Genomic DNA, 22594 nt, shown 5'->3' with positions numbered 1-22594 from the left:
GCGGAGGTCTAAACCATTTTCCTAAATCCATTTTTTTTTTTAGAATTTTTTTTAAATTAGCTGCTAACAACTTTCTATAATATAGACGGACAAACTGTTCTTCAACTTGAAATGGATTTTGCGCGCGTGCTGCAAATCAAATGTAACAAGTTTACTCGGCGACCAATAAGCATTCACTATGACGAAGCCTAGTAACGTGCCATGAACAACCAAAATTATGCATTTTCCCCATTCTTTTTATTTTATTTTATTTAAGTTACAGTTTGAACATTTAATATTAAGATAATAACTAATAGGGATATTTTTTTTGGGGGGGGGGGCACGCCATGGCCTGTAGGAGGGGCATCAATGACCGCTAGGGGGGGCACGGCCCTCGAATGCCCCACCACAGCGCCGGCGCTGCTTAACTAAAAGGGATATTTTTTGTCTGCAAACAGTTTGTGGTTAAGAAAGAGAAACCCTGAGTTACAGCACCTAATACACACACACACACACACACACACACACACACACACACGCACGCACACACACACACACACACACACACACACACACACACACACACACACACACACACACACACACACGCTCATCGTCACCACGAGTTCTCTTTTCCCTAGTGAATTTTGCAGGCCAACCAATAGTCAATCAAATCTTCCGCTCCTCATTAATATTCAAATACGAGCGTCGTTCCGACGATGTGATTGGCTAGAAAAAAAGCCGGTCGCCTGAGAGTGAGCGGATGGAGTCACCTGTCAATCTCCAAAAGGGCGGGATTTGCCAGGCCCCGATATATGTAAAAATACCATTCACACGCTCTCAGTGGCTGTGACACGAGCGAAGGGGCATTTCGAAATATCATATTCAAATCAGTCTCCGGCGAGGGACGGAAGAAGTGCACAGTTTGAACAAATGGAGGAAGATAGCGCTGAACAGATGAAACCCCTTCTAACCACAGTAAGCACACATTTATTTGTTGTTGTCTCTTCAGATGTGAGGGGTTGCGGGAGCGCATCTGCGCGCGTTCGTTTCAAAGAAAGGAAAGGGACGGGGATGAGGGAAATGGATGCGGACTGGTTTAAAGCATCACTTCCTTTGGGTTGTTAACGACCCAGGAGCTTCCACATTGTGTTAGTGGACTTGATAGGTGTTTGTTTTGAGGTTGTATTGCTGTGGAAATGTACTTTCATTGTTTTGGGGTGGCCACGCTTCTGCCAGGAAGTGTCGTTCTGTCGTTGCGTCACAATAACGGTGAAAGACGAGCGCAGGAGGCTATGAATCTCTCTCTCTGCTGGCACGAAACACACACTTTGAAACTTTTGTTTTATGTTTTATTGTCTTTCCTAACAAGAATGTTCTCTTCTGATACAATTTTGAGAACATTAAAGCAAGAGTTCGGTGTGTATTCTTTCTTTATGTACTTATTTTTTTCTCTTACATGATTTGCTATTTTAAAAACAGAAATGTTTCTTATATATATATATATATATATATAACATGTCATAACATCCTCTCGGGATATGAACACTTGACATTGAAGTCCACTCATTTTTATCAGTTTGTCAGTGGGAGACTAAAATATCAACCTATTTAACATAAATTTTGAATAGTAAACAACTGATGAGTCTTACTCTGTCTGGCTATTATTATTTACTTAAGTATTTATGAGTAAGTGCGCCCTGTCCTCTGTCCCTCTCTTTCAGTCCTCAGAAGCTTAATTTCCATGTAGTCATAACAACTTAAGTAAATATTTCCTTCCCTTCACAAATCATTTGCACTGTCAGTAGATACTAACAGCCTTGATGCGCATTCAGTGGTTGTGTATATTTACATATGGACAGTACTACATCATCTACAAGTATCAATAACGTAGCAACTATTGAGTAAAGATATATTATGAATATTACTCCATTAAAGTATATAAGCTTATATGCTTACACTTTTCTTATGAGTACATGAAACATCTTAAAGGATTAGTATAAAAATGTCCTGATAATTTACTCACTCCATGTAATGTTTTTATTCTGGAAGTTAACTAATCCTTTAAGTGGAAAACTAAATGGCAGTAAGTGGTAGCTGACAGTATTGTGTCTCATAACATCCAAAATGCGATGGATTTGATGAGTAACATAGCCAAAACAGACATTGGATGGCTTATTCGTTGCAAAGATAGTATTACATTCGGAGCATCAGGTGTGTTTGCATGATATTTTGCTTGATTTAGAGCATTTAAGATCATGCAAAGGATAAATTAATTTTTTTAATTTTATGATTGTTTTATTTACATTCAAGAATATTGTTACTTTTGATTTATCTTTTCAAAGCAGAACATAACGGCTTGTGTTTTTATATAAACAGAAACCAGTGGGCCGTGGGTGCACTGTTTTTTTTTTCTTTTTTTTCCCCCTACAGATAGTGTATTACTGATACAGAATCATTATCAAAACCTCAAGATAACAGTCTCTGTCTTGCTACTTGCTATTTCCACAATTGCCAGTCTGTTTATGGAAGCTTATTTTTGCCATGGAATAGAAAATACAAAAGGTATTTCCGAGAAAGAAAGAATTTTGAGATATAAACAACAATTGTGAGAAAAAAGGTCACAATTACCTTTAAAGGGGTCATAAAATGCAATTTCAAGTGTTCCTTTCTCTTTGGAGTGTTACAAGCTCTTGGTGCATAAAGAAGATCTGTAAAGTTGGAAAGACTAAAGTCTCAAACCCAAAGAGATATTCTTTATAAAAGTTAAGACTCATCCAAACCCTCCTAAAATGGCTCGTTTAAACACGCCCCCACATGTCTATGTCACAATGTGGGAAGATTTGCATAACGCCGCCCAAATGTTCACGTAAAGAAAGGCGGCGTAACTTTGATTCTTGCTGTTGTGGAGACGCTGTTACGTTGTGAAAGCGAAAATACTTTGTTTGGCCTTCCAAAAGAGGACACAACTAAATCATTGGATAAGTTGTATTTACAACAGTGTTCCAGAACAGTTCAACCCAAATATTCAGATGTGTGCAACACATTTTATGGATGACTGTTTCCTGATCCTGGGAGAGAAGACTACAGTGCCAGCTGTTCTGACTCAAAGTCTGTAAGTACGTTTACATACAGTATGTAAAGGATTTGCCACTGATAATTCAAACGTGAGTTTTGAGCAGTGTAGAGTAGCGGTTCTCAATTCCAGTCCTTGCGCCCGCCCCCCCCGCTCTGCACATTTTGTATGTTTCTCTTATGGCTTCAGACGTTTGTTTTATTCAAACGTAAGTGGAAATCCCAGGATATTCCGCCATGATTCCAGTTCGAAGGGAGCAGATATGTTCCATTCAAAGTGCATTGAAGTGTGTGAGACCTGAATTTAAATTGTATTTATTTACAGAGGTATATGATGTCACACTTGTCCGTGTGTAAAGATGTTGCGCAGCGCAAATCCGTGAATGAATGTTCCGAAGTGAGGTAAACTTCAACAGATTTCCCCTGCTCAGGGAGTAGGGAGCAATGAACACTGTGTAGGGACCATGTTAATGGGAATCCAGTTCATGCACGGACCTCACTTCTAACGAGCTGATTATCTGAATCAGGTGTGTTAACAAAGAGAGACATGCAAATATGCAGAGCTGGGGGGCGCGGACTGGAATTGAGACCTGCTGAGAGTAGCGCTTGTTGTTTGTCATTTCTCTGATCACAAATGCAGACATTGTTTTATGTTTATGCGGCGCGATGCAATGCAACGTGTAAAAACAGTATGTTATCATAATCCGTAATTATGTCCCCACTGGATGCAACAAATTGCTTGTTTGTAATGGGTTTTATTGTTTTTGGCGCTCCGGTGTTCTGACCGGGACACGCATCACAGTAAGGCAAGGGGCGTAACATTTCCGTCATACGCTTGAGGTATTCGTCCAATCACAACGCACTGGATAGCTGGCCAATCAGAGCACACCTCGCTTTTCAGACTGATGAGCTTTGTTAAAAACGACACGTTTCAGGAAGATGGGGCATAGAGGAGAAACAATAATGTACAGTATGTGGAAAAAGGTTTTTTTTTTTTTTTTTTTTTTTTACCTTAAACCGCATAAACGCATTTCATTACACCAAATACACAAAATAATGTTCTTTTTTAGAAATATCATATGACCCCTTTTTTAATTCTGTGGCAAAAAACAAAAACAGATTTCTGAAATGTAAACTCAGACCTTTAAGAAAAAAAATAAAAATTAAGTGACATATTCAGAAATTAGAGTAAAAAAGTGTAAGATATAAACTCGGAATTCCATGTAAATTCGCAAATACCATGTATATATCTTTCTATTTTTTTATTCTGGGGCAAAATAAGCTTTCATACCTGTTGGCGCAGGTACACTTAAAAATGGTGTAGAAAGTTGCTAGTAAATTTCACTATTAATTACAAAGACACGGCAACTAACATTGAATTAAACATGAAATTTGGAAGCAGAAAAGTGACATGGCATTTTTTTGTAAAACCTACTCTATTAATCTTGGATGTATTCACAGCTTCAAAAAATGTTAACAGTGTATGTTGTCACTATTATCTGAGACTGGAATTTAGATGAGGAAAAGGTTGTGGGTTTTTGCATAAGTATGTATAATGTTTAGATGTCACTAAACAGAGCTAGCTTTCTATTTATCCAAAAATGTTGCAAATGGCCAGTTCCTGTTACGTAACGAGCCTTGTTTCGATTTCCACCTGTTGCTTACTTCACTGATATCCATCACTCAGGTGTCTTCAGGTCATTGATGCTCTTCTGTGCTCTGTCGTGACTCTGTGAGGATATTGGCGATGAAGAAAGATTTCATGGTTAGTTGAGTGTGTGGTATCGTAACGTCATCGTAACATCATTTGTTCAGATGGAAGATTAGACAGGAAGTTTGTCATTGTTCTCTGGCTGGAGGATCAGCAGCTCTCGGGGGTGCTGGGACCCAGCAGACAATGCTGTTGATAAAGCCACAGAGGGCACAGCCGTAAGCTCAGCAGGTTTAGAGTAGTTGGGGAGAGTAGTAGGAGGCGCTGTGACCTGTCAGTGTGCAGTAGTCAACACAGTTGCTCTGCTACAGCTAATTCACAACAAGTCTTTCCAGTCCCACTTGTTGACATCTATTGAAAGGAATTGTTTGAAAATGCAATTCATTAACTCAGTACTGATCAGGCGTAATGTTGGCACAATATCTGTCCCTATAGAGGGAATTTGGAAACATTTTATTTTGAGGGAGAATCTGCAGAATGGAGCTGAGAATACTGCAGTTTTATTTGTACCACAAATATTTATTAAATCACAGAAGGGGTGGAATTTTTATATAGATATTTGTAAATGACAAAAATCTCTAATCACAGGTTAATAACAGTCAAAGCATTTCTGCAGAGGTGGGTTTTATTATTGTGTTGTAAATATTTCATTAATCTTAGATGAGCGTTTGTTCAGCAGTGCAAAGTCTGTTTGCCAGTGCTTAGTATTAGCATAATCTGTTTTATGTTTTTATGATTTTACCAGAGAAGATTATTTACAATAATGTGTTACTTCAGTTTTGTTTACACAGAAGGGGTGGGATATTTTACAAAATATCTGATCACATATCAAAACAGTCAAAGGATTTTTTTCAGAGGTGGGTTTTGTTGTTGCACGTTTTGCATTGTTAAATATTTTGTTAATCTAGATGAGGGGTTGAGACTGTTCAGCAGTGCAAAATCTGTTTGCCAATGCTTGTTAGTATTATAAGTCTGTTTTATGTTTTATGAGCTTATCTAAGAAAATGATTTTGATTAAAGGTTACAAAAAAAACATGTAAGATGTAAGAAAGCTTTTAACCTCATTTTTCTTTAAAACACCATAATTTCTATCTCTCTCATTTTTTTTTTCAATCTCCTTTCTTCATATTGTGTTTTCTATGTCACTTTGTATGTGCAACCTATTACTTTTCACAATTTAAATTTCATTCTAAACCCTAGTTAATTGTGATCTTGGGTAATCCCATTTCATGTTTCACACTGTTCATACTTAAAAGTGAGTTCTAGTTTGTAAACACTGGATTACCATGCCTGGATGTATGTTTTTTTAACTTTTGCAAATGCTTAGTAGTACATCAACTGATAATAAAATGAATGAGTGAATTCTTGAAGCATCCACATTGTCTTTTAATGGTTCCTCCTAGATTAGAATGGGACTTTTTTATTTATTTTAAACCCCCTCCATTCTCGCAGCTTCCCAGATTTAATTACTGACTTTAACAGCTTCACTGGCTGAATGGCACTGACTTCCCCCTCTGTTGTCAGGGGCAACAGGTATGTGTTCTTTCTCTTTATGAGCATATTATCAGTGCTTACTTACAGCTTAGTAGCATTGTGTGCACTTTTTTTCCCCCCACTTGCTATTAGGGAGTAGGGTTGTGCCAATAGACAATAGTATCGTGTATCGACGATATATCTCACCTGTGGCTGAGGATAGCAAGACAGTTGTTAGTATTATTATTATTGTTGTATCATTTTATCAGGCTAGTATTATTATTTATATAATATTAGGGCTTATTTGTTCCATCATATATCTTTTTCTGCGTTTTCACAATGTTGTGCATTATAACCAATCACACACAATCCCGCTGAGTTTATGAATGCAATGGCCAATCAGAGGCATTCTGAAACACTGGAGTTTTGTTGAGTGTGCATGCTCGCCAACTAAATCCTGCTCTCTTGCAAATTCTCTCATCATTAACAACAAAGTGTAGAATAGATGTATGTGAGATGAAAGTATAAGAGATTTATTCACCATAACAGTGTAGTTAGCTTCACTGATTATAACGGGAGTGTTTTTAAAGTGCATAAACTCACACTAGACTGAAGTCAGTGATGATGTTCTTTGATAATGTAAATGTTTTTTGTTCATTTTCTGTAGCTGCTGTTTTAATAACTGAGGAAATGGAAACATTATAATTAGTAACTTACAATGTTTCTATTAAATTGTTATCATGTTAAATACAAATTCAGGGTGTGCTCACACTAGGCATTTTGAACCGTGCCAGTGCCGGAGCGTGGAACACGTATTGTTTTGTGTGTGCTACTCTCATCATTACGACCGCAAACATATTCTATTACTACTACTACACTACATTTTTTAATAAATGTAATTCGATCAAGTATATTTAGGTTTATAATGGCTCTCGTTCTTACCTTATTGATGAACAGGAAATGTAGTTTGCGAGTAAAACTGCAAATTATTTCATTAACCTCAGCTGTCTCCGTAATAATTTTCTGATACATACAAGTAAACGTCAATGCACGGAATAAATTATAAATGAATTATTATTATTAATTATTCGGCGGAATATGAGCTAAAGTGGTTTTCTCCGTTATCTCATACATGACGTAAGCAAGCTCCGGCCTGGAAAGTTTAGTGCAAAAAAGAGAGTGGGCCAGCGGGGGAGAGGGGAGGAGGGATAATTGCACTCTGGCTCAGTTCAGGGCAACCGTGCCTAGTGTGAGTACACCCTCAGATATTAAAATATTTTATGACATGACATCCATACGCTGCTTGACTAAAAAGATATAATCTTTAGTTAATAGATTACAGTAACATTAGGCTGCTTTTAGCCCTACCCTGGAGATGGTTCACTCTCCGGCTATGAATCTAAGTAAGTAAATAATTAAATTAGCATTATAATATTATGTATCTATCGGCGATCTCACATGCTGACGATACGACGATATGAGCATGAGCATATTGCACAACACTATTAGGGACCATTAGTGAAAGAAATATAAATGATATTTACTCTCTCTAACATTTTTGCTACATTCATTTAGTTAGCTTAAAGGGATAGTTCACCCAAAAATAAAAATTCTATCATCAAACTCACCCTCAAGTTGTTCCAAAGTTGTTGTATGAGTTTCTTTCTTCTGTTGAGCACAAAAAAAGATAATTTGAAGAATGTTGGAAATAAAACAGTTGCTCATAGTCATTGACTTCCGGAAGAAAAAAAAGGGAATGGCTACCAGCAACTGTTTAATTGCCATCAATCTTCAAAATATTTATTTTTGTGTTGAACATTACCATTCAGGTTTGGAACAACATGAGGGTGAGTAAATGATGCCAGAATTTTACATTTTGGGTGAACCATGCCTTTAAGGTGTTTTTTAAAGATGAGTAAGTACAGTGCTGAGTTAGTCCAGTGCAGTGGTGGATAAGGGACATTTAAATTAGTCTGAACAAATCTGATTTTATATTTGCTACTTATCACATCATTTGCTTGCAATATTGATGATGTAACTTCCCCTATAGTTTACAGTGTAAGCAATACAGAAAAAATAGAACCGATAATAATCAAAAAGGTGTAGACACTGTGTAAATAAGAGATTCTTTGTGCAGTATAGACACATTTGCTGATTATAATATGATTATCTCAGCTTTGGTGGTAGCCTGTGATACTGCTTTATGCTTCAAACCCTGAATGCCCTTTAACACCTCAGGGCAATGGCACACTGTCCCGGGCAGCTTCCCAGCGCTCAGGCCATGTATAGCTCTAGTGTTGAATGAGCCCAAGCACTCACCCCTACTCATGGAAAAACACATGCACACTCACAACAACACACCGTCACACTCAAATATAAATAACTCCTCATGTTTAGGTCTTTGCATCAGGAGTGAGACCCATCCTTCGTCAGCATGAGAAGCGTGCACTGGCAGCGTCTTGCAGCATTCTCTTTCACTTCTGCTTCCTAGTCAGTGTGACATAGACGCTTTTGCTTCTCTTGGTAAAAGTAGACTGTTGCTTTAAGGAAGTGTGTGGACACTATCTCTTCCACAGATCCTGTTTGTAGCTTGTCAGCTTTTTTGGATTTTAGTTAAATGATTTAACGCTTCAGGTTGATCTTTGATTATTTTTCATCTTTAGCTTTAGTAGCGGATTGTTTTTATGTGCTAGCTGAAAGATCAATATTTCCAGACCTGCATCATTGAAGCTCTTGTGGTCTTAAGTACTGTTTGATTTTCTCGAAGTTTCTCGAAGACCCCTCCCCAGGGTCTGTGAATGATGCAAGACTTCTGGGGAGAAGTCGTGAATCTAAGGACCACCAGAGGAGCTACGAGATTCTCGGTATGTTTTTGGGCTCACTCTTGTGTATCTAATGACCTAATGCAGTTTTTCTTGAGCTTGGTGCATGATTTCGATTATGCCTATCTCACTGAATATGCTTTGGCTTGGTGTTAGTGTTTGTTTGGTGTGCTTGGTTTCAAAATATTGCCTGAACACAGTATAGTGTATTTAGTATGAAATTTAATTTACATGAGCGACATTTGATGGCATTTCACTGAAAAGAGGCAAGTCCACATTTTACCCTTTGCTGTGTTTTGCCCTTTGGGGTGATATCTGATGCCACGGCACTCAGGAATGCTTGGACGGAGGCCCGTGGCGGGACAGGGCCACCTTGTTTTTTTTTTTTTTTTTATACATGGGACTCTCTGCGAATGTACTGGAAGAAAACATACTCATCTCACATCTCACTGCATACAGTCTCGCTGAATATATGCATATAACTAGAAATGTGCGTGTATGTATTTCTTTCTATCTATCTATCTATCTATCTATCTATCTATCTATAACAATTAATCGCATCCAAAATAAAAGTTTGTGTTTAGATAATGTGTATGTGTACTGTGTATATTTATTATGTGTACATATAAATACACACACATATATATATATATAATTGTGTGTATACATACACTCATATAAATATACAGACACGCATGTATATACTTAAGAAAAAAAATTATATATAAAATTCATATTTATATATATAATGTAAATTGCAAATATTATATATTCTTGAAAATCTTGTCTCTGTTGTGATGTTTTCTAAGAGCTGTTCCACTTACGGGTATTTTAAGGTAACCTCACAAAATGTTTCAGGACATGTGGAAGGCAGCCTTGGCACTATTGTACCACATTTTCTCTCATTGTGATAGCCAACATATTATGAAATATCAGTTAGTTATGGCTTGATTTATTTTTACACTGTGCTCCTTTTGAGTGAGCTCAGAAAAATGTGGTCTGAAATAGTTTCGGGGTAAGAATAGCTGTGAATGTGATCTAACTATGGTTACATCATCCTTGTCATGCAGCTGCCCAGAGGACATACTTATGTCTATTGTTTGTTTTATACTTCTAAGCAGGAATGTGCAATGATAGTCGAACAGTCATCCAACAACCAATCAGTCAGTCGATTAGTAAGGTTTATTCATTTGTCTAAATTATTCTTAGAAATTTAGTTTAGATTAGGGATGTGCGCGACAACTAATTTGACTGTCGTTTAAACGGAAGTTTTGTATCCGACTAGTCGACTAGTCTAAAAGCAAGAAACCCCCAAAAGATGGTTAAAAAAAAAAAAAAAAAAAAAAATTGTTGGTGGTGTAATGCAGAGTATTGTGGTGCATACTCAGAACTCGTGCTCTGCATTTAACCCATCCAAAGTGCACACACACAGCAGTGAACACACACACACCCAGAGCAGTGGGGGCTTTTTTTATATATATATATTTTTAAGTGGTGTCACAGGAATGGAAGAGGTTACTATGTTTTCTCATAGATCTATGCAGTGTTCTGTTTGAAGACTTGGCCCGTGCATTAGCAGTGGTAGGGAATTGTGGGAATTGGGTTATTGTCTGGGGAGCTTAAACAAATATGCAGTAGAGGGACTCAGGCATAGTCCTGAGAATACCCTGGGTCACATCTGGAAAAATGTCACGTTATCACAGTCTCTAATACACCAACTCCTTCTACAGCGACCACCAAAATGTTCTCACTGACATGCAGAGATCTCTTGGGAAATTCAGGACAAGGTTAACTGGTGCGTTCCCTTGTGTCCCAAGTGCACTTTAGGATCCCTAAGTGTACTCTAGCATGCAAGTGGAAAATGTTCCTCATTTCACAATAATCATGGTGCCCATAGATTGTGGCTTAGTCCTGATAATGGAGGATGTGGAGTTAACTTTGTTGGGGCCTAATTAAAGCTCATTGTCTTTGTATAAATGTGAGTGAGCAGCATATAACAATTAAAGTCACTCGTTTATATTGTCTCCAAATGTGACTCACTCGACCTATTAAACCGAAGTGGCTGGAAAATATTGTGCAGTAGACGTATTATAGACTGGAAGTGGACATCTGCAGCATGCATTTAAAGAAGTTTAGTTTAAGCCCTGTCTTAGACAAAATTATACATTATTGAAGTGTCCTGTGTCCTAGATCCTCATGATGGAGCATCGATATAGCAAGGATATAGAAACCATTATCATTTAAGGGGGGACATGTCCTTCTCACTTTATAGTATATAATCATTATTTTTCAAAGACTCTTGCTTTAATGTGTCCCCACTGCTTTTCAGATCCTGCTTCCCTGTACACAAGACAGGTGCCAAAAGACAGCAGCTGTTAGATGATAATAGAGTTTCAAAGCACATCTTATTTTAGAGACGTGTTATTATGGGCACAGGTTAAAAAAATACTAGATTTTTAAAAAACTTCCTGTAGAAGTTTTGAATGGTGACTGGTGGCAATACATCATATTTTCATATTTAAATGTAAGTGTCCAATAACTGATAAGCAGAAACCTTTTTCAGCTTTTTTGATACAATAATAAGTACATGATCATTACAATAAATTATAAAAAGAAATGCACAAATGAAGATTAAATGTGATTATTATTAATATTGTTATGAGAACTACTACTGTTAAATATATTATGTTATCTTATGTTATAGTATATATTATATTATTTTATTTATCATTCATTATATTCATCACTAAGTATGTTTACACAGACATAAGTAATCTAATTATTTACCTTATTCTGGATAAGACAATATTATGATTAAGTTGCTTTTAGAATATTCCTTTCATGTTCCCGTTTTATATAGTACATACATAGATCTATTAATGGCAGATGCCATCCAATGTTCCCTCCAGAATTTTACGTATCAACATAGAGTTCATCTTCAGTACTATACAGTTTTGGCTGTTTCATTTTTAATTTTACGAAAGCTTCAAGTGCAGTTATGCGTCATGCTATACGTGCAAATAGACAACGATGGATAAAAATGTGCCTTCTTGCTGGAAGCCATGCTCTTTTGTTTGCCGTTAAACAGTTGACCACTGCCGTGTGTGTATCCTGTCGCAAAATGCGTCGAAAAGTCCTACACAATGGTAATAGTGTGATTATGGTGTGTACATATCTATACTGCACTTCAGTAATGTGACTAAAATAGGAATACTCCACATGTCTTAATTCGATTTGTGTTTACTTCGAGTATGACTTTAGCCAGATTAAGGTAATCAAAAATCTCTGTTTATATGGTAAATTCTTAATCAGAGTATTATCTTAATCGTGTTAATACCGGATTGTTGTTGTCCATGTAAACATACTCTTTGTTATAATGGGCTGTCAGATGGTCGAGCTATTCGATAAAAAAGTTATTTAATTTGGCTACAGTTAAAGGATGATTTATAGTTCATGCAAAGTTTAATATTTTAGGTTAGAGGTTTGTTCTGATCCCTAACTCTTAGTAGGAGCAATATTAATGGTTATCATTGCCTGAGCAAGAATCACTATTTATCTTTATAATTTTGTGGATATGCAGTTTGTAATTTGTTTCTGAGCTACCATGTTCATGTTGGCTGTTGTTCGAGTTTTGGTTCATTTGACAAAATGAACTCTAGGTGTTTATTCTGTGTATTCTGTTTACTTCAATTTTATGCCAAGGAGCGCATTGTCAAAAACAAAAGTCTAAGATTATTTATGGTATAAACTCTTGCACAATTCTCAATTATAGCCAGACAAAAGCAGCAGTAACTGGAATGGCACCCTTTTGTGTTGCTATAGATTGTTTGTTTACTCTGGTGTGACATAAATGTATCCTCCTTTATCTCTCTCTATTCAGGGCAATGATGAGGAAGCTGTTGTTGATCAGGGGAAAACCAGCTCTACCATCCACACAAACTTTGAAAAAGAGGAACTTGAAAGTAAGTCACTTCCTCCGTTCACATAACCCCCTCTTTTATTTACCCCTCATAATCATATGCTTTGTTTTTGTGTGTGTGTGTGTGTGCTGTCTTATCCTCAAGCATAGCAACTGGTCTTTTGGCACATGGAGGTGTACAGTAAATGACTGCTGTGTTTTCATTCATTACTTTGGGTGTGTTTTAAAGTACAATGATTAGAATCATCCCTCCCCCTCAATCTCTTTTCACTCTCTGGCTGAGTTCATTGAGGTTTTTGACCTTAAACTGCCCCCTTCCTCTCTGAGGGCTCTCCCATGGGTCAGCTGTATGTTTTCTGGTGATCCGATCCTGCTGTCAGCCTTCTGCATGTGTTCTGGAAGCTTGTGCGTGTTGGAAAGAGGCACTACAGTAGGTGTTTGGTAACAGTGTTTCCCAGAAGAGTTAAGGCAAGAATGTTTCAAACTCACAAGAACTCATTCTTAAAGTGACTTGTGCCTTTAGTGTGAAGGGACATCTGACCTACATCTAACAACTATGGCATTCATAGTCTGTGAATGATTCCCTTGCTAGCATGAGAGTTGCACAGACTTTAGCCAAAGTAAATGGCATATTTATTTTGGCATGAATGGAGACAAGGCTGTGAGTAGTGGTTGACCGATATGTACTGATATATATGTAAATAATTCAAAGTAGACAAATGAAATACATCCGACAAACCTAAAAAGTAAAACCTAAATATTTAATATTTGTAATGCTGCTAAATATATTCTAATATGCTGATTTGCTGCTCAAATTTGTTTATCATCAGTGTTGAAACTGTTGTCCTGCTTAATATTTTTGTGTAAACAATGATACATATTTTTTTTCAACAGACTAACATCCATTAGAAAGTTAATTCTGTTTTCACAACATCTTGTCTAAGCACTGATTTAAGCTTCAGGAACCACGCCATACAGGTTTAATATAATTCTAATATGATTGTAATGAGTTAAAGAAGGAACCTGTCAAAAGTAGCAAGTACAGTTTGGGCCTTAATAACATTAAGATGGATTAGACAACACCTCAAGATCTAATTAATTAAACTTTGCCTGCTCAGGTCATGCATTTGGTCCCACCAGCATTAACTGCACACTCTATTCCTGACGTAAAACACTATCTTGCTAAACATTCTTGTTTGTCCTCTTTCACTTTCTCTTTGACAGATGACATCATTTTAACGGAAGTCACAGGAAGCCCTATGCCCTATAATAATAATAATAATAATGATGAAGCATATTTTAAAAATGGAATCGGTTACATTTACTGGAATATTTATGGAATCTTATATAATTTCATGACTGACTTACTTTTGAGCCTGATGTTTAAAGGGATAGTTCACCCAAACATTCTGTCATGATTTCCTCTACCAAGTTAGTAACCAAACTGTTGATGGTAGCCATTGACTTCCATAGTATGAAAAAAATACTAGGGCTGGGCGGTACATCAAGTTTGTACAGTATGATATATCAATATATTATTTATAAATGATATGGTATGAGTACATAGTGTGAGCTGCTGCAGGGAAAGTGCATAATCCAGGTTATCCTAAACATGAGACATGCTTATATTTAGGGCTTTTAAATAACTCGTAAGATATAATTAACACATATAGTTAAAAGTAGCTTGCTCTGACAGATACATGTGCTGCTGACAGAGACGCTACTTGTGCTACTTGTTTAATATGTTTGAGATGTGCGGTTTTTCTCAGCACATAGCTTACATTTCACAGGTATATTCTCCATCTTTAAGTGTTAGAAAGTCATAGAAATATTTCCATTTTGCTGTCAGGAGAGCATGAGCCTTCTGCATGTGATTTTCTGCTAAACTTAACATACTTAAGGGAACGAATGCCACAGAATATGAGTGCAATAATTATGATTAAAATATAAATTTTGCTAAAATATTAGTAGCTGGATAATAAATGTGCCATGTGTAGAATTTTAAACCTACAAGTATTTTATGATAGGAGTAACTGTAAATTGACTATTGTAATGGGGGGCATTGTTTTTAGATTGTAATTTTACAATGTAATGTGATTTTAGCCCCTTTTTTTGCACATAATAGCCCATAGCCTGCTTTGTTACTTTCACTATATTTGTTTTCATTGTCTTTAATATATAAACATTGTTTCACTGGACAACATTGAGCAGAGACAGACAGACAGATTTTCAAACCAGTATTTTTTGTGAATGATTTAAAATTTTGGTCTGTTCCTCACACAAACCTATCATGCAGCTTCAGAAGACTTTGAATATAGCACATGAATTGACTTCTTTCATTTACTTTTTTTGGAGCTTGACAGACCTAGTCCCCATTTAATTTCATTGTATGGACCAGCATGAGCATTCTGCCTAAAATCTACCTTTGTGAGAAAATGAACACAGACTTTTCTTTTTTTTTTTTTGTTGTTTTATAAATATTGCTTAAAGTTCTAGATCTCAGATAGGATTCTTTTGTTATCTTTGTTCCTGCCTTTCTGTTAGACATGAATAATGATCTTGTAACAGACATGGATAACTTTACTTTAGTCATGTCATTTTAGTGCCACTTTTAACTCCTCAGCTTTATGCGCTTTGATATCTTTATAATTTTCTTGTTTTTCCTGCCATCGGAGTGCCTTGGCTGATAGTTGTAATTAGTAAGGACCAGGATGGGTTTTCACAGGCATGCAGCTCTGCATAGGGCTGTTGTTTCGTAGCTGGTGTTTAGGGGAGTGACTCAACTCCACCTTCCATTCCTTATTGCTCACAATGTGTTGCTTTGTATCCACACTGCTGTATTCTTCTTAATCTAAATATGTTTTTTGTGTAAACTAAAATTTAGTGTTTAATTTATTTAATTATGTGCTTTAGAGACCTTTGACCCAGGTGTGTATGGAAGTCAGCAGTGACTCTGTTCATTGTGGAATGCATGCTTTTAAAGATTGAAGCACAAGAGATAACTTCTTTGCTGGTTTTGCGATGCAGTTTCATAGCCTCTGTGTGTCTGAAAAAATTGCAAGATGTTTTCAAGAGCAGTTGTGACTGACAAAGTGTGTACTTGGCTCTCAGCCTCATTCTCTAAGCAGACAAGCGTGTGAAATTGGTGGAGACACAGCTGGCATTTACACAGACCACACATGCGTTCGCACACGTCCCACCCTCACTACAAGCCGGCTGAATGAATTTAGCTTTAAATTGCTTGGTATTTTCTTTCCTTGTTCAAATCATTCTTGTGACGCATGCAGCTTCAGCTTCCCAGAAGTCTACCTTCAACACAATAACTCAAGCATGGGTGGCAGATTTAACTTTTAAGCTTTCCTTAAAGCACACCAGAGAGAGTTAAGATGTTATTTATGTTTTTGTTGAAAGCAAGCCGGTTTTCTTGTACAGTTTGTTCACAGTGTCAGATTGGTTTTCGTGAAGTTTAAGAGGGTTGTTCAGCAGAAGTTTGGAATATTTGTACTGGAACATAAGAGCACTTGTGTCACTTTTTGCTCTAGGAGTTTTGTAAAATCATGTAAAACCTGCTTCCATGATGCTAGAGTGTCCTGAGATAGACAGTTCAGACAATTAATAATTCATCTTGTGTGTCTGGAACACTGTTTGTATGTTGAATTTGATCTCTTCCTTTTCTTGTCTATAATGCACTTCAAAAGGTCTTCCTCTTACATGCAGCACAGGACCGAGTAATAAAGCATTTCTCTTTATAGGTCACAGGGCAGTTTACGTTGGCGTACATGTTCCTTTTGGAAAACAAAGCAGGCGTAGACATCGCCACCGTGGTCACAAGCACCATCGGAAAAGGAAGGACAGAGGGTGCGAGCGAGAGGATGGGAGAGAATCGCCAGTGTACGGTAAGAATAACTGTCTAAAATGTCTATATGTGACTAATTTTCATAAATGAATAGTAATTATGTCCTGTTTTGCTTTAAGTATCTTGACTTATTTGACTGTGTTTTTGTCACTCATGGCTATAGATACTCCCTCACAGAGGGTCCAGTTTATCCTCGGCACTGAGGATGATGATGAGGAGCATATTCCTCATGATCTCTTCACTGAGCTCGATGAGCTGTCCTTCCGTGACGGACAGGCTTATGAGTGGAAGGAGACGGCCAGGTGAGGAAAAAACATGAAGCCTGAAAATCTTCATGTGTGTAGTGGGTGTTTTTGTGTGTATGCTATACTATATATATTGCCACAAATGATTACTTAGCTGACAAAGATGGAGTGATTTAACATCGACTCTGAATTAAAAAAAAATAAAATAAATAGAATGTTATTTAATACATCATGGAATGTCGCAATTAATAAAAGTACAATGTAAGCATGAATAAATAAGGTGTGAAATACACTTTCATTAGGCTTATATTTATTGATTTAAAATATTTAATTATGTATTCAGTTATTTTGTGATAATACTGATTTATTTTATGTTGTCTGCTTTATTTTATTTCAAGGTGTTTTTCATTTTGCATTACATGAGTTTTCTCATTTTAAGGCATATTTCAAGTCACATCCTTTTTCATTTTTGGTGCAGGTGGTTGAAGTTCGAGGAGGATGTAGAGGATGGCGGAGAGCGCTGGAGTAAGCCCTACGTCGCTACGCTTTCCCTGCACAGCCTGTTTGAGTTACGGAGCTACATTATCAATGGCACAGTCATGCTGGACATGAGAGCAAACACCATTGAGGATATAACAGGTAACATTTGGCCGTTAGATAAACCCTTATATCTCAGCATGAACAAAATGAACGTCTAATAAATTAATGTCTTCTACCTGTTCCCAGACATGGTATTAGACAACATGGTGGCTTCTGAGCAGCTGGATGAGAGTTTGAGGGAGAAGGTGCGGGACGCCGTGCTGAAGAGACATCACCACCAGAATGAGAAGAAACTTAGCAATCGCATCCCGCTTGTACGCTCCTTCGCCGACATAGGCAAGAAACATTCAGACCTGCACTTGCTTGAGAGGAATGGTGAGAGCATTTGCTGTGCTTAACTTTTTTCTTTCTAATATTTACTCAAAAGCTCACTTTTGAATAACATTCCATTAAAACCACCACTTATTAATCCTTTGTTCCCACTCAAAAACAAGAAATGAAGGAAAGTAGGGGTGCATAAGGTCCTTGAGTTTGTGGCCAGCAGTTATTAAAGACGTCCGCCGGGGAATATATGTGAATAGATGCTCCGTTTCTTTTCAGCACTAAAAGCAACATTTGATGACGTTTCTTTGACTGATTTCACTGATATCTCTGTGTGATGTGTTGGTTGCATTTTCCATCTTTACTCACAACACAACATCCTCAAGGAAGAGCTAAAATCATGGTGTTGATATTGCGTGCATAAGGCCTGTTTCAAACCATACGCATAAGCGCCATCAAGTCTATTTATTAGCTCAAATATACAGTGAAACAGTAATATTGTGTAATAATATTAGATTTTAAGAATTATTTGATGAATAGAAAGTTCAAAGAACTACATTTATTTGAAAAATAAATCATTTGTAACATATATCTTAAATAAATGAATGCATCCTTGCTAATTTTCAATTCTTAAAAAAAATACTGACCCCAAATTTTTGAACTGATTAATCTGTGTTAATGAGAATTCGGACCCCAAAATCTTTAAACTGCTCGGGTCATCTGGATTCAGACAGATTTACAGATGAGCAGAAAGAGCTGCATGTTCAGGTCACTGCATGTGTAACCTTCTTCAAACCAAGCAAAATATTGTATGTATTTCGCACAATTGTTGTATTTTGCTTCATAGAAAAATGTGTATTGATTGTGTTGATTAAACATGTTTACAGAGCATTTTCAACATGTTTTCTGCTTGGTTCAGAGGTTGTTGTGATGCAAAAATAGGCTCCATTCAGAAACTTCTGTGAAACAGGCCTAACCATGATTCTTAGAGTTGAATGAGTGTTCTGTGGTGGTTTACAACCAAAAACAAGTTAGCAAAATTAATTAAAACGTTAACGATCAGTGTGTGATGGTCATGTCTTTGGGTGTTGAATCATTTGACTGATTTGTGTTGTCCGTTCTTGCCACCATCTCACCTCCTCACTTCATTCTAACATTCCCAGCTCTCTCATCGCAACATATTTGCTTTTAATTTATTCATCAATGTTGTTTTATTCCATCTGCAGTCTGTTTACTTTCTTTTCCTCTCTTCGTACTTTTCCCTCATCCTTTTTGACCTCCTTCTCTGGTTCATCAGGGGAGGGTCTCTCAGCCTCCCGTCTGTCCATCCTTAGACGTACCTCCTCCACCTCCACTCCCCCCAGATCGCGCTGTCCCTCCAGAGACTCTCGCGGTTCCTCCATCATTCTCAACCAGCTTCTGCCGAGTGCCAATTCCTCCCCCAATGCCTCCCCTTCCGCCACCCCTCAAAACACGCCCCCTACTGCCCACCGCGCTTCTTCATCTTGCCACTCCCCAGGACCCTCTCAGCAGGGACCAGAGCTGGTGGTGGCACGGGGATGGAAAGAGGACATTCCAGAGGTCATGGTTTTCCCACCCGAAGAGGAGGAGGAACCGCAGTCATGGTTTTCCACCACTCAGGAAGAGCGGGTGGCGCATGACCCGGCCAGGCTGGCACAGCTCTTGTCCCCACCGCAGTCAGGCAAATATCCAGCCCATCAGCATGATGTGTCTCCTGCATGATACATTTGCTCAGCCTCTCACTCTTTATATTTGTCATGACTGTTTGAGCCAAGGAAACAGTCACTAATTACAATTGGTTTTTTTTTTAAATAGACATAATGCTCTACTCTCAGCGGTTCTCAATTCCAGTCATCGCGCCCCCCATCTCTGCATATTTTTATGTCTCTCTTTGTTAACACACCTGATTCAGATAATCAGCTCGTTAGAAGTGAGCTCCGTGTATGAACTGTGTTCCCATTGACATGGTCCCTACACAGTGTTCATTGCTCCCTACTCCCTGAGCAGGGGAAATCTGTTGAAGTTTACTTCACTTCAGAACATTCATTGACGAATTTGCGCTGCGCAACGTCTTTACACATGGACAAGTGTGACATCATATACCTCTGTAAATAAATACAATTTAAATTCAATTATCGCACACTTCAATGCACTTTGATTGGAACATATATGCTCCCTTCAAACTGGAATCATGGCGTAATATTCTGTGATGTCCACTTTGCAGTGCACTTATGTTCGAATAGAACAAACGTCTAAAGCAATAAGAGAAACATACAAAATGTGCAGAGCAGCGGGGCACGAGGACTGGAATTGAGAACCGCTGACCTACACCATGTCCTAATTAGCGATGGGCATTTTGAGTATTATGCACATGCATTACTGTTCAAACATTCGCAGTCAGTAAGATTTTTTTGAAGATATTAATACTTGTATTCAGCAAGGCTGCATTAAATTGATTAAATGTGACAATAAAAACTTTTTCATTTAAAAAAAATGTACTTCCAAAAAATGGCTTTTCTGATTACTTTCTATTCATCAAAGAATCCTGAAAAAAAATCACAGTTTCCTCAAAAATTATTTCTGAAGGATATTAAATTCTAATATTATTTCACAATATTACTGTTTTTACAGCATTTTTAATCAAATAAGTGCAGCCTTGATGAATTTATGAGACTTTATTTAAAATATTTACGGTTGAATTAAAAAAAAAAATAGAAAACCAAACCTGTAGTTGTACACGAAAAAATATTTGAATAAATAGAAAAATAACACATGCTAAACAATCTGGTTATGCATGCTACACTATAAAAAATTATTGTGATTTTAACAGTAAAACACTTTTTTGGAAGAGTTTTTTGGAAGAGAAAAAAGAAAAAGTCACTGTATAATTTACAGTGAAAAACCATAAATTGACACTCCCAGAATTCCCTGCTTGACACTTCATATTTGATGTTTTTTTTTTTTTTTTTTTTTTTTTGTTGAATTCTTTGTTTCTTCTTAATTTTTCTTATCAGTTGTGTGCATTAGGGTTTTATCTTACATCTAATGTTTACATCTAATTACTGTTATTGCATTATTTCAATATCATGTATCATGTTACCATTATGGTGTTTGTGTTTTTGTGAATGAGACTGTGCACCTTCTATATATAAATATTGCCCTCCTCAGCTCGTAGAAAAGCTGTTTGTGATGAGCTTTGGTTCATCATGTGACTTTCTCATCACCACCAGTTTTTGGTGGTTATCAGTGCATTACAATGGTTCGATATTAGTACTTCAATGTGTTGGTTTATGAATATTACATCAGTTAATGAAATACGGTATTTTATTGTGAATTTAATTTAAGTCTGTAAAACCTAAATGTTTCTACCATATTTTTTTACGGTGAAGTTGTGGCAAACACAGCTGCCCGTATTTTACCGTAAATGTCACAGATTTTTTTTTTACAGTGTAGTTTCAGTGCAGTACCTCCAACACTGTCACATTCTCTCCTGTCTCTTTCCCAAACCTGTCTTTCACACCCTGCCCTCTGTCACCCTGAACAGTATTTGAATGTGTTCTTGTGTCACTGTGTCCCCACTTGTTTTTTTTTTTTTTTTTTTTTAATTTTGCCATGACCATGACAAATCCATTAGATGTTTCCATGAGAGCTTGACTGTCAGTATGAGACCTTTAGACTTGGCACTCACTGTTTTATCCTTCCTTTAGAATACACACGTACACAGAACATCCAAAAACATACGTAGCACCTGCAGTGCTCATACTATGGTTCAGATATTAGTGTGTTCTCTTAGATATTTTGTAATGATCTAGTGGCTTTTTTAGACTGATTATTATTTAGCTGTTGCCATAATCACTGCCGTTATATACAGTGACCTCAAAAAGTATTTGAATTAGCATCTCTAGCATTAAATACAAAATACCTCATGATCACACAAATGATGGTTTAAAAGTGCTTAAATACCATTTGGAGCCACTGTATCACTTGCATACAATTATGTATCATGCAAGCTTATGGGTACCTCATTGTGATTTAAAATTTTACTGTCTGGGTTTGCTAAAGGTCTTCCATTTATTTTTGAGTCATTGTGTTTTTTGATTTTAATTTTTGGGTTTGCTAAAGGTCTTCCATCAAATGAATCACCTCAAATTAAGCACACTATGTTAATGGTGGTAGTACCTCACAGTGGAATAAAGAATGTTATCTTAAGGAACAAAATTATGTTATGTTAAGGAACAGAAAGCTTCTTCTTGGAATACAAGAAATGTAAACTGAACTCGTTGAAATGGGCGTGGGTGATATCATAGGGTCGCTGTATGTTGTACTTTGCTGCGTTCACGTTGGCAGAGCATGCAGCTTGCGTGCTTGCAAACCTGACCAGGCTCTAGCGGCTGACATTAAACAGTTGTAATGACTGATTTGTCTGTTCCACGTGTTTACATGGAAGACCATAGAAGGAGGGTCTTTTTGCTCCCTTTATTTTTAAGTTTGTTTGACGTCAAGCAGCAGGCTCAGATAGCGGAGCGCTTGTTTCCATGAAATGTCATTCCAGGGCTAAACAGTTTTACAGTGCCTCTTTAAGGATGTTGGGAGATGGTTTTTGATCACTGTGCTCTGTGAAGCTAAAAGTTT

At 37.1% G+C, this 22594-nt stretch overlaps 1 protein-coding gene across 11 annotated transcripts in view; it reads left to right on the top strand.

The window, feature by feature from the left end:
* The first annotated feature begins 799 nt into the window (after positions 1-799).
* The window catches only part of LOC109105012 (sodium bicarbonate cotransporter 3-like), a 36164-nt gene continuing 14369 nt past the window's right edge, over positions 800-22594 (top strand). For 2 of the 11 annotated variants that reach the window (XM_042773054.1, XM_042773055.1), the window contains exons 1-6: positions 8664-9102; positions 12941-13022; positions 16732-16875; positions 16999-17137; positions 17559-17719; positions 17807-17995. In XM_042773054.1, coding sequence (XP_042628988.1) covers positions 9037-9102; positions 12941-13022; positions 16732-16875; positions 16999-17137; positions 17559-17719; positions 17807-17995 — 781 coding nt within the window. In that variant the 5' untranslated portion in view covers positions 8664-9036. Of the gene's footprint in view, positions 958-8638; positions 9103-12940; positions 13023-16731; positions 16876-16998; positions 17138-17558; positions 17720-17806; positions 17996-19238; positions 19644-22594 lie in introns of those variants that run through there. The other 9 variants (XM_019118356.2, XM_042773056.1, XM_019118343.2 and 6 more) reach the window with 8 other exon arrangements.

This window comes from Cyprinus carpio, chromosome A16 (assembly GCF_018340385.1).
Source record: "Cyprinus carpio isolate SPL01 chromosome A16, ASM1834038v1, whole genome shotgun sequence".
NCBI classification, from domain to species: domain Eukaryota; kingdom Metazoa; phylum Chordata; class Actinopteri; order Cypriniformes; family Cyprinidae; genus Cyprinus; species Cyprinus carpio.
This window is presented reverse-complemented; position numbering and strand designations above follow the sequence as displayed.